The sequence below is a fragment of the Lycium barbarum genome, chromosome 1, assembly GCF_019175385.1.
Source record: "Lycium barbarum isolate Lr01 chromosome 1, ASM1917538v2, whole genome shotgun sequence".
In the NCBI taxonomy this organism is placed as follows: Eukaryota; Viridiplantae; Streptophyta; class Magnoliopsida; order Solanales; family Solanaceae; genus Lycium; species Lycium barbarum.
Window position 1 is genome coordinate 41,879,093 of NC_083337.1, and position 13,206 is coordinate 41,892,298.

Below are 13,206 nucleotides of genomic sequence, written 5' to 3' on the forward strand. Positions count from 1 at the left end.
TTACAAGGTTTGTTGTTGGTCTTTAAGTTTGCACTCACTATAACAACCCAAACACCTGTTTTAAGCATTTGTATCTATTTCATGTTTCAATGCTTCGGATAGCTCAAAACTAGCTCATGCTCAAGGCAGAAATTGCAAAGTTTTTTTCCTGCAAATCATTTGTTCTTAAAACTCCATGCCGTCCTTTAAGAAATTGCTCCTCATTCCCTACACATAAAAGTGCAAGAGTACTTGCACGGCACAAAAGAAGAAAGGTAAACATGATCGTGTCACGTTTCAGAACTTAATTTGCTCTATTCTTTTGGCCAGAAATGTTTATGATGTGATGCCACGCAATAGCAATTTCAGTAAAGCTTCATATGGGCAGAGTTCAAGAATGAAAGGTATCAGTCATCCAGAAAAGGAAAAAAAAACAAAAGACAACTCATCCAAAAGCTTATTTACACCAGCGATCCAAGTCACTGATATTACAACATTACATTCCTCAAGAAAGATTTATACAACTGAAAATCCTCACTTCATTACTGGATGAAAATTTAGTAGATTTACAATACTGCTTCAAGTTCCAGATAACAGTTTAAAAAGTACTGCTTCAAGTTCCAGAGAACAGTTTCAAAGCAGCCAATGAATCGGGACTAACTAATCAATGCCCAAGCTGGAGTAAGGCTCAAAGCCGCCCTGACAAGTACAAAGATAGAAGAGTCTCATACTGAACATTCTCTACAAGGATTGGTAGACACTATTATCACAGTTAAAACATGAAACTGAAATTAGCCTTCGCAGTAGAAATATTCAAGAGATGTTAAAAATACATAATTCTAACAGGGATACTCCCAAGCATGAAGGAAATAGAATCATGCAAGTGCTACACAGCTGTTTCCTAGAAGTGTTATTTAAGTTTACTCAGTCATGTTAAACCATTGCTGAGTTTTATGTAACTACAAGTTTCAAATATTACCAGATTTTCCAAGAGCAATTTTAAAACCACATAAGATTCCTAAAAGGATGCGTGTGATTGTTTCTCCACGTCCTTTAAGAATGTCATTATAGTTTTGCTTTTCTACTCATAAAAAAAAAGGGGGGGGGGGGGGGGGGGGAACTTTGCTTGTTCTCCTAGTATTTTTTTTAAAAACAAATATGATGACCTAGCACCCTTTTTCTTAGTGGGCATTTGGCCATAAAAATTATTCACTTTTTTCCGGAAATTTTTTTCACGTTTTTTACTTTACTTTTACCGTTTGGCCATAAAATTTATTCACTTTTTTCCGGAGTTGTATTCCGGAATAGTAAAAACAAGAAAAACTTGTTTTTCAAAAAATTTCCACTTTTTTACACTACATTTCACCAAAAACTACAATTTCAAAAACTATGGCCAAACACAACTCCAACTTCAAAAATTCCAAAAAAAAAGTGAAATATTTTTTGGTATTTATGGTCAAACGGGCCCTTAGAGACATCATCCTGCAATTTGGAACAGAAAGGAAAGGGATAATGAAGGGAAGAGGAATAAGGCACAAGTTCATCTTAAGAGTGAAGCGTAGACTTACTGCACAGTCATCGTGGACACGCCAAATGGTTTCACCCAAGAGGTTTGCCACAGACAAGATGGTCAACTGGGGAAAATAGTTCTGCTCTGCAACCGGGATGGTATTTGTGATGATTACCTCCTGAAACAGTCCGCTCGACAACCTCTCTATTGCAGGAGGGCTGCAAAACATTAGATTAAGATTCAGCATAAATAAATGCATGCTCTGCAGTATATCTCAAGTACCATGCAAATTTCAGTAACATGCGGGCAGCTTAGCATCTCAACGTCCAAAGCCATTTCTTTAAGGACATAGGGATGGCAACGAGGGGGTGCGGGTTACATTTACGGGTGCAGGTGCTGCACTTTTGATTCACTTATAATTTTGCTATTTCACAGTTCTGTATTAATTGGAAAAAGTAGTATAATTTCTCACAAGTAATTGGAACCAGTGTTTTAAAAGGCAGTTTCAGGACTCTCCCCGGGGCACATGTGCGGGGCTTAGTTCCTGTGAGGCTTACGCCCTAAGCGCCCGACGCGTAACGCTCGTGGCTCGCATAACAGTTCTTACACAAATTATATGTTAAATTCCTTAATTAAAATTTTTGATCCTCATAATTCTTTAACAAATGAATGATAATAGTTTTTCATCTATAGAAATAAGAGGATTGGGTGTAACTCAAATAACAAGTCGTAGTATTGCATATTTACTATTTGAGAACATCGTGAGGATGAATATCACTTAATATTTCTTTTAAAGTTTACATAGCCGAATTGTACATTTTCACTTGTCATGGTCTTTTGTCATATGTATCAAAATTATCATATTTTATTATTTCGCTATTGAAAGTAATTTTATTTTTATTCATGAAGGAGTTACATTTTAATTATAATACTGATAAAGTTTATTGATTATTTGTTTATCGGGAGATAAAATGAAATAGTATGATAGTAATATCGTGATTTTTTTATTGTTTGAAAGTTAAGATGTTAGAGTTGATTTGCAATTTCATAATAGCTTTTATTTCATTGTATTGATTATACTTGTAAAATTATAATATATAATTACAAGTTGTAAGTGGCGTGTAACGGATTGCTTTGATTCTCGCGCGCGAGCGCGCGCACACACACATATATATTTATTTTTTGAACAGTTCACACACACACACACACACACATATATATATATACATATATATTCTTTTATTTTTTATGTAATTTTACCTATTTAAAAATATTTATTATAATTATATTATTTTATGAAATACTACAAATTAAATACCCATGAGGCTTATGCCAACACTGATTGGAACCAATCATATGAATCTTCAATATTTATTTTCCCTAGTTTGGGCTTGTTTTCTTCCTATATTTAACACATTATTAAGAACAAATTAGGAGTTTCTTTTAATTGTGGATATTCAAAATCTCATACTTCCTCCGTTTCAATTTATGTGAACCTATTTGACTGGGTGCGGAGTTTAAGGAAAAGGAGAAGACTTTTGAACTTCTGGTGTAAAATGAGTCACATATATAGTGTATAGCTATAAATCATTACATAAAGATTGTTTGTTTCCAAATATGGTTCTTTTTCATTTTCAGGAAGAAAGAAGAAAAAAAAGACTAACATCTTTAATTGATTTGATCATTTTATGGACCCAGTTGTCATTTCTTAGATAGAATTCCATACAGAGACAAAACCTCGAATCAATCATTTTTCTCGAGCTATAAATCATTGCATAAAGATTGTTTGTTTCCAAATATGGAAAGGGTCATTCTTTTTGGCGCGGACTAAAAGGAAATAGGTTCACATACGGAGGGAGTAATACTTATAGTATGTTGTCATAAAATTTCTATTTTGCTACCTAACTAGAAAGACTTATCATGTATCATACCTAATGTAAGCTACTCAGTGACTAAATTTGATTCCGACTAGTTAGTGCTTTTTATGAACACAGCTTACTTGGGTTATTTTATATTCTTTGTCAAGCTTACAACTGCATATCTCAAATTGAGATTTGAAAGATCCTATTCCACAAGACGTCAAATGATAACAAGAATTAAACATGTATTCTTATTGAAAATGATTTATAAATGTAACAGAGTTACAACCTTTTAGACATGGAAAATTCCAGCCAAAAGATTAGGAAAAAAACACTTAAGCGGGGCGAGGTGAATTGGTACGGGTGAAAATACTATTTTGGGGGGGGGTTGGAGACAAATGCTCAGATTCCCATGTGATTTATTTAAGATGAGCAGAATTTAGATGAACAATTTTCTTTTTATCTTTTTCCCCCGAAACATTTCCATTAGTAAATTGACGCAGTTCCTTTCATCCTCTCAAAGCAAATTGACACAGTTTCAAGAACTGAACAACAACATACCCAGTGAAATCCCACAAAGTGGGGTATGGGTAGGTAAGAGTGTACGCAGACCTTACCCCTACCTTGCGAGGTAAAGAGGCTGTTCCCGAAAGACCCTCGGCTCAAGAGAAAGCATGACAAAAAAGGTCAAATAAGGACAAGCAATACAAAGCAGTATGACACCGAGATCATGCGACTAAGAAGTTCCAAACTATTAAGGATACGGGAGAACTACTTTCGCTGAAGTTTGCAAGCTCAGGATTGACACAATGTTCCAGATTAGGGATAAAACATACAAAAGTACCTGAAAACGGCGTGAGTGGTGCATGCATAAACTTCCCTGGCTCCTTCTTGATGCAAAAGAGCAGCTCCTTTTGCAATAGTACCTGTAAAACAATTAGCAGTATTAACATCAAAATATTTGTAGCTTGACAAGGAGTAACAGTTTTACAAACAGACCCACCTACGAATCATGCCGAGAAAGAAATGGAAAAAAAAAACATAAAAGGAAACGGACATTTGATTACTAAGAAATCACATTAAGATGAGCATGAAATCTATCTCCTAGTCCCTGGTCAAAATAATGCCAAAGGTATTAATAGCAAGTGGGCTATCACATACAACCTATGTTGCTCGGACTCTTCAAATATGTCAACGGGTGCAGGTCAGATTCTCCAAAAGTAGTGTATTTTTGGAGAATCCAACACGGTTGCGGCATCGAACGTGAAGAGTCCGCGCAACTTAGCATATAACAATGGTTGAAAATAACTAATTGTGATACAGCACTTATAGAACATAAGGGACAAAATATTATTGAAGGATCTTCGCTTTAAAACTTAACAACTAAACTCCGTAATGCACTAAAGCAGGTGCAAAATGGCTTTCTCACAAAACAAAAAAGGAGAAAGACCTGTAGCAAACAAGACCACAAAGGGAAACAAAAGAAAAAAACTAACCAGCTGTATCAATCATGTCATCAACCATGACTGCCACTTTTCCCCTGACATCACCAATCAAATTCATTACCTGCGGGCAGACGGCAGCAAGTTAGTGCTCACAAAAAACATACAAACAGGCACATATAATAAAATTATAAAGAATGGAAAGACTGACACATGCATTTATGATGTCATATGTAAGAAGATTCCTGTACTTGGTATAGCATGTTCAGAACATGTAAAGATACATACACGGACAAAGAGGCATAATGTCGAAAGTTACCAATTTCAAAAAAAAGAAAACAGGCATCATGTCGAATGAGATGAGATGACAAAATAGTTAAGGGCATAGTAGGTGGCTTTTATGGATAGAAACATAGACAGGGAACTCAATTCCAAGAAACTGGGATGATAAACCTTTAATGTCTGTAAAGAGGTCATGGTGTACATGAAATTGAAAAGTGATGCTTAAGTTGCGAAGTTGTAGCCGCGAGAGGAACATGAGCCTCAACACTGAAACTCAACTCCTTCTAAGGAAAGAAAGAGAATATTATTTCAACGGTTTATAAGCAACCATGCATTTAATAGAACTTACAAATATAATTAGTAATCAACATTGGAAATATTAAAAAATATGCACACCCACAAAAAATATCATCGTAAGCAGTAGCACGGAAGTTAGCATGTTGACCAAATTACAAGCATATTTAGCACTCAGCCCGGTGAATTCCACATATTAACAATTTCATTGTAAAGCTAACATACAATAAAATGTATAGATATTAAAAGTTTTTTCTTCACCAAAGAGTTGTTTTTAGCAACAAAAAGAACTATCCCAAACCAACCCCACATGTCATCCAAAAAGCAAAAAGAAAAAAGAAAAGAAAAAGAGAAAGGAGACGAAAAAATAGAGGGTGGAAAAGAAACCTCAAATAATATACTATCAAGAAGATTACCTCAGCAACATTGTGCCCATGACGCCTTTTATCCACGATAGCTAGGGGTGCATCTGATAACTTTTTGGCAAAAGCTCTTGCCCTTGCAACCCCGCCAACATCCGGAGATACCACAACTAGATCTTCAGAGCAGATAGTCTTGCTTGCAAGGTAATCAAGTATGACAGGCTATACATGCAAACACAAACGAAAGAAGGAAAAGAAGCAAACAAATGAATCCACGTTTTCCTTCCAATTACCAGTGAAGGGAAAGCCTTCTCTTCCAATTTACTCATTTTTTAACATCATACCTAGTACCGGCGCTGTTGATGCTAAAGTAAATGTTGTGGCTATAGAAAAATTACCAGGCCATGTACATGATCCACTGGAATGTCAAAATAGCCCATTGACTGGCCAGAATGGAGATCACAAGCAAGAACTCGATCTGCACCAGCTTCCGTTATCAGATTTGCTACAAGTTTGGCTGCAATTGATTCACGACCTTGCGTCTGCAAAAGGACTGGGTATATGAGTGAATTAGATAGTTAATAACTTAGGTTGATTTCCGCTATCAGTGACCAGAAAAAAGCTCAAGTCCCCCTTCCCCAACCAGTTCCAGTTTTCCAACCGAATCTTCACCCTAAGACAAACTCTATTTGACATGCCTTGATTGCCTAGCTAATGTTACTGCCGCAAGCAAACTCTCAAAGAATAAGGAGTCGACCATTCTATCTAAATCGGTGATTCCATTCGGCCGAGCCAGCTAGCGAAAACGGGAAATTATTGAATAAAAATTGAGAACTTGACATTGATTTTTCAAACACAATAATAATAATAATAATAATAATAATAATAATAATAATAATAATAATAATAATATTATATAATAATAATAATAATAATAATAATAATAATAATAATAATAATAATAATAACAACAACAACAACAGCAACACAACCACAATAATTAGAATACATCTGTCCATACCTAATTCTTATTCATCTTGATCAAAAATAGAAATGGCTTCAAAAGTAAAGCATTCATGACATATTCAATCGTATCATAATTACATAATGTAAAACTCATCGAACTTAATCCTATCAACTATGTATCTAACTAATCAAGGAAAGGGCCATACTAAAAAGAATATGCATTACCCATCTGACACACTCAATCTGTCAAACATGTATTATCGTTGTCTAACCATCTTAGTTTGTAGCAACAAAATCCAATATGAGATAACAAGCTCTCATTGGACAAGAACTATGCATACTTGACCATTCATTTATCATTTTATCGGACAAGCCACGTAGAATTACCTTACGATCAGCACGGGCATACCCAAAGTAAGGAATCACTGCAGTGATATTTTTGGCTGAGGCCCTACGACAAGCATCAATCATTATCAAGAGTTCCATCAGATTTTCATTAGCAGGAGGACAGGTGGGTTGAACAAGATATACATCACAACCCCTAACGCTCTCTTGTAACTGAACATAAATCTCGCCATCAGCAAAACGTTTTATCATTATCTTTCCAAGTTCCAAACCCATGTAGCAAGCAATTTCCTATGAAACAGGCAGCAATCCATCAGTAATGATGCATAAAAAAATATAGACACGATGATATTATCCAAAACTTGTGAAACAACTTCTAATATATTAAAAAGAATGGCATTGGCAAAGATAATGAAGAAAGAATTTTCATTTGCTTACTAGTTTTTTTGATATGGTAAGAATTAACTCCCCAAACCCCTTATCCAGGAGCCCAAGTTTGACCTTTCTTCATCAGTCCTTGATAACTCGAATCCGCAAACTTATAGTTGGATAAGGAGGCTATTTACAATTATGCTATTGAACAAGCAAACCCAAATATTTGTCCTTTAGCAATACTCTCTCTTATTTGACCATATGATAAAAGAGTGGAATTATGTTGTTTTGCATTTTGTTTTATTTTTAACTTTCTTATAACCTTCAGAGCTTTAAAGGTTGCCTTGGATGAGTCAAGTAGGACTGTAGGTAGGAGATATTAAACTAACTAAAACGTTTCAGCAACTCCAAAATGGAATTAAGCGTATATGTAAACAATCCATTGATCAGCTTTCATGTTAGGCTTCAATTCTTTTTCTTGTCTAGCTCGCCATGATAATTGCTATAGACTTCAATTAAAAAGCTGATATCACACGTCAGCAACAACTAAATCCCTTATACTCAAGTTGGAATTGAGACTACAGACTTTTCCTTTAAGCAAATACCTAAATTCAAAACTGTGGAGCCATCTCAGTCCCCTTCAACAATAGGAGGGGATCAATTAAAGCCTCTAACTTCTTCATTTATTCTTATAAAAGATAATGGTCAAAAACACACATGAACTATCACATTTTTACGAGTGTCACACTCCAACTATCAATTGTTCCCTTTTCCTACCTGACTACCGCCATCTATGTATTAAAACACACCTAGCAGATAGTTCAGGTTCGAAAAGGGAACAACTGATAGTTGGCCTAATAAGCTTCGAGGTGTGTCTGGTATGACGGAAAATGTTTTCCTATTTTCCCTTGTTTGGTAGCACTAGATATCTTAAAAAATGTTTTTCTTTAAAATTTGAAAGAAAGCATTTTCCGAATCATAAAAACACACCAATGCATATGCGGCGTAGATCCGGATGATTGATGGAAAACACCAAATATATCCCAAACTTCTCGCTCCCACCGGCCGGCCGATGGAAATACCCGCCTACCCACCCCCACTACCACCCTCCCCCTCCACCTCCCACCCCGCCCCCAACCCCCGCCTACCCCTCCACCTCCCACCCCGCCTACTCCCATCACCAGAAGTTGCAATCCAAATTCAAAAACCTCATAGTGTTTTGCTTTGAATATATGAAAATGCTCTTAACACGACATTTTCTAGCTTGCTTACCAAACACAAGAACATGAAAATATCACTTGTTTTCCAAGAAAATATTTTCTCGGAAAACATTTTCCATCATACCAAACACACCCTTATTCTTATAATGTATTCGAAACAAATACCAACTCTTTAAACAAAAATTCTGAAGACAAAACGAGTTGTACCTGAGAAAGTGCAGGATTGGCAGTGCCAGAGAAAATACGGAGTCTGGTGTCATTTTGAGGTTGTGGAACTGCAAATCTTCTTAACTCATTCGTAAATGAAGTGTCACCATTAATCTGGATGGGCATGTATGCTCTCCCATTCTCTTTACTATACTTTAGTGGTTCCGCCACATTACACCTCTACAATTAAGACAACCACATATAATTTGAACACAGAGAATTTTTGCCACGAAATTAATGAAACTAGTACTATAAATCAATTAACAACTTAAAATGTTTAAAAGAATTTCCGATCAAAGAAAAATTTGGTGGACTCTGAAAGTTCCAATCGTGTCACATAAATTGGGGCGGAAGGAGTATAATGTAATTCACATATATAATTTGGAAGAAGAAGAGGAAGAGAAATAGCTTACTATAATGGAGTTTGAAGCAGCATATCTACTTTTGCTGAGAGCTATTAAGCTTCCAGGTAAACCTATAGATGCCATTCTACTGCGGATACGCAGTGTATGAGCAGAAATGAGAGGAGTTGTATTGTATATAGGAGAGAGAGAGGGGTTTTGTTTTAAGAGTTACGGTTTTGAAATATCTATGTGGCCATCAAAATTAGACACCCATTCAATTCCTCAAATGAATTAGACACCCATTCAATTCCTCAAATGACCCGGAGGTATTAGTTAATACTTGAATGTTTCAATTTATGTGATACACTTTCATCTTTAGTCTATTTCAAAAAGAATAATTTCTTTATTTGATAACAATTTGACTTTAAACTTTACCGATGCTTAACAAGATGATCTATAACAACACAAATATCTTTGGCTTATTTTAGACCCCAATTCTTCATTAATTTCTTAAACTCTATGGCTAGTCAAACTATATCGCATAAATTGAGATGAAGGGACTAACTATTTTTTTTCTTCTATAGGTACAAAATGTCTTACAAATTTAATTAAAAGAATACTCCTTCCGTCCCAATTTATGTGATATATAGTTTGACTAGGCACGGAGTTTAAGAAAGAAATGAAGATTTTTGAAACTTGTGGTCTAAATAAAGTTTTAGATATCTGTGTGGCAGTAAATCATTTCATTAAGGATAAAAAGGAGAAGTTTTAAGTTAAATTATTTATAAATATATAACTGTATCATTCTTTTTGGGAGAGACTACAAAAGAAAGTGTATCACATAAATTAGCACAAAGTAAGTACTATTTAAGAATAGTGATATTGAAATATGTAGACAAAATATTTAGAGAGAAGACAACTTTTTTTATTCCTTCTAAGTATCAAGTGTAACAATTATTACATACAATCCAACTATTTATAGGAATACATCGAGAACACCAAAAACGTGTGTCATAAACATGGAGGCTAGAAAGCCAGAAACGGGGTTGACCTGGACATGATGTTGTACGGTATGGATCGTATCGCTTGGATATGTTTCTTCTTTCGAGCTCCGAACATCCGAAGGAAGGTACCAGACAGTTCTCATATTGGTCGACAGCTCTAGCTGAGATGGTGATCAATGAAGAAAGGTCCTCTTCTACCCGAAACTTTAGTGCTATACTAGTTGTACACATCATTTCATGTAGTGGGAGGAAATTAGCCATCTAAGCTGTCACGATCCAAATTGCCGATCGTGCGGGCACCTACCTTATTATCACTAGTAGGCGAACCCTTACCCGTTAACCCATTAGTCACTAGCCAATTTCAACTTCTTTAATCATTTATACTCTAACAATCAATAAATAAGTGAATGAATAAATAGTCTGACCAAGTCATAAATAATAAATAATATAAGTGCAGAAGTCTTAACTATTACACCCCCAATCTGAAAGTCATCGAACAAGGACTCTAACCAACAATGTCTAAAGAATGAAATATATGTCAAATATAATAATAAATAATGTCTGGAATTTAAAGTAGACATTTGGAAAGAGAGATCTTCAAGTGGCATGGCATGGGTAGAAGCTCACCCTCGAATCTGATGGAGCAAACTAGCTTCAAGCTAGAGATGTAATCTGGATGAAATCTCTAGAACACAATCTGCACTCAAAAATGGTGCAACAAGGTAGTATCAGTACAAACACTATGTACCGGTAAGCATCATAGTCCAACAAAGATTAGTTCACGTATACAAGCATAAATCAACGAGATAAACAGAAAGGCACTTAATACTTAAATCCAAGTCACATAATATCCCATAACAGAGTCACAACCTAAGATGAAGCTTCTAAACCATAAGTCTGTCAAGTCTCAATAATCTCACCTGATAATCACAAGGCCAAGTTCCGTCCCTAGGTGGAGTCACTATTCCACCATTTGACTCAGTCAATGGTCATATTTATATCACAATAGGCATTCAAAATCCATACACAAATCAAAACCAAACGAGCATATAATAATGCAGAATAAAATGTAATGATGTGCAATGCAAAATATGATGATGTGTAACGCAATGCAATGCAATGCACTGGCTAATCACTCGAACTGTACATACATGCTAATTGGTGTCTTTGCCCAATAGTTATGACCTGCAGGGGACCCATGGTGTCCATGTACCACTCGTTCTGGGATGAATCTCGGACCACGAGCTCATAACTAGGTCACATTCTCACCCCTGTCAATTGTGCCTTTTCATATCTAGGCCACATCCTCACTCCCGGTCAAATGTGCCTTTTCATACATACATACATACATACATACATACATACATATATATATATATATATATATATATATATATATATATATATATATTGTGCCTTTTCATATCTAGGCCACATCCTCACTCCCGGTCAAATGTGCCTTTTCATACATACATACATACATACATATATATATATATATATATATATATATATATATATATATATATATATATATATATATGTATGTATGTATATGTATGTATGTGTCACATCACTTTTAATGAGCGATTATCAAGTAGTATATCATTTTCATCAAGAAGATCATATTAACTTCTAACCACAATTGTCATCAAATAGCATCACAAGTTCAACAAGAAGATTATATTAGCTTCTTCACTAATTTCACTTCACTTTCCATCATGTATGAATGCATAAATGAGTGTAAACAGGGTAAGACAATGCAAACAAAGTAACAATGAAGGTACAAGTCACAAAGCCACAAGTCATATCAAGATAACCATCTCAACCAACATAAGGGTCTATGCCCCTCTTTACTTCCCAACATAACACGTACACCTCCCAACTAAGTCTCGTATCACCAAGGTCCTCGATTTTTTCATCATGTATCATCATCAACAGTAAATCATACATCAAGTTTTCATCCGAGTACTATCTTAAGTATATATCACAATTCAAGTCTAAACTCATTATCGTTCCTTTCTCAGATGATATGTGTCACAATAAGAGAGAATTTGGTGCAACATGTATTACAACACAACAATTCAAGTCACAAGTCTAATCATAATAACAGGGCAACAAGCCACCATCAACAACAATCAACCTACTAGAAATCCATCCCAAATCGCCACAGTATGAATACAACTACACCCCATATTTCAATACATAAAGTAATGGTGACGAGCCCACAAAATCAGAAGTCATACCAACCTAGCTAATATCTAACCAAAACTCCATGTTCGAAGACCTAATCATGCTTTCTCCCATCAATTTTACATAATCCATACGTTTCGCTAATCAAAGTCTAACTAAAGTAAGCCGTAAACTACCAGGAATGCCGAGCAACAGTCTCGAATCGTCAAACCTTAGCCTTTCCTTCCTCTTCGGAGAACCACGAAACTTTTAATATATATCAAATACGAATTCTATGTCAGAATACGAATCTAAGGATACCCATATTGCTATAGTTTTACCCAAAACCCAAAAATGGACCCAAAATAGCCAAACCCGAGCCACGAGGGCAAAACTATAATTTTATTGAAAACGCAAATAAAATGTAGTCAAACTAGTACTCTACAAGTCTAAACGAGTCCAACGATACCCATATTGCTATACTTTTAGAAAAATACCCTACAATGTGAATCCGTGTTCATAAGGGTAAAACGAGAAACTTAGTGCACAATTATGTTACCCGTCATCTAGTTAACCTTTAATCTTAATTTCATGGAATTCTATTCACCACAAGATATCCAAATTCATCTTTTCCTATTTTTAGCCTTAGGGTTCTTGACCCATTAGTTCTTCACAATTAGTGTGTAGGATGGCTATGAGATGATGATAATTGACAATAAATAATGAATACTAGGTTAGAATCTTACCCCAAAGTGTTTATGAATGCTTTTCCATTACTATCTCCCCAACCCTTCAACTATTGAAGGTTTCACCAATTCTTGGGTTCTAATCTTTCACCCACTATTATT

General features: G+C 35.4%; 1 protein-coding gene across 1 annotated transcript; it reads right to left on the reverse strand.

Annotated features, from left to right (window-relative positions):
• Positions 1–424: 424 nt before the first annotated feature.
• On the reverse strand, positions 425–9,425 carry LOC132635159 (ribose-phosphate pyrophosphokinase 1). Its single transcript, XM_060351431.1, has 9 exons — positions 9,252–9,425; positions 8,839–9,018; positions 7,082–7,330; positions 6,127–6,270; positions 5,783–5,950; positions 4,845–4,914; positions 4,193–4,274; positions 1,548–1,707; positions 425–678 (listed from the first exon to the last, which is right to left on the reverse strand). Exons 1-9 carry the CDS (start codon positions 9,324–9,326, stop codon positions 640–642), a joined length of 1,167 nt encoding a protein of 388 aa, XP_060207414.1. The 5' UTR covers positions 9,327–9,425; the 3' UTR covers positions 425–639.
• Between the last annotated feature and the right edge of the window lie 3,781 nt (positions 9,426–13,206).

Coding starts and splice junctions, on each gene's coding strand:
- LOC132635159 (XM_060351431.1), bottom strand. CDS start 9,326: ATGGCATCTATAGGTTTACCTGGAAGCTTAATAGCTCTCAGCAAAAGT. Junction 5,951..6,126: donor TGGATCATGTACATGGCCTG/GTAATTTTTCTA, acceptor TTGCATGTATAG/CCTGTCATACTTGATTACCT. Junction 4,275..4,844: donor TGACATGATTGATACAGCTG/GTTAGTTTTTTT, acceptor ATTGTTTTACAG/GTACTATTGCAAAAGGAGCT.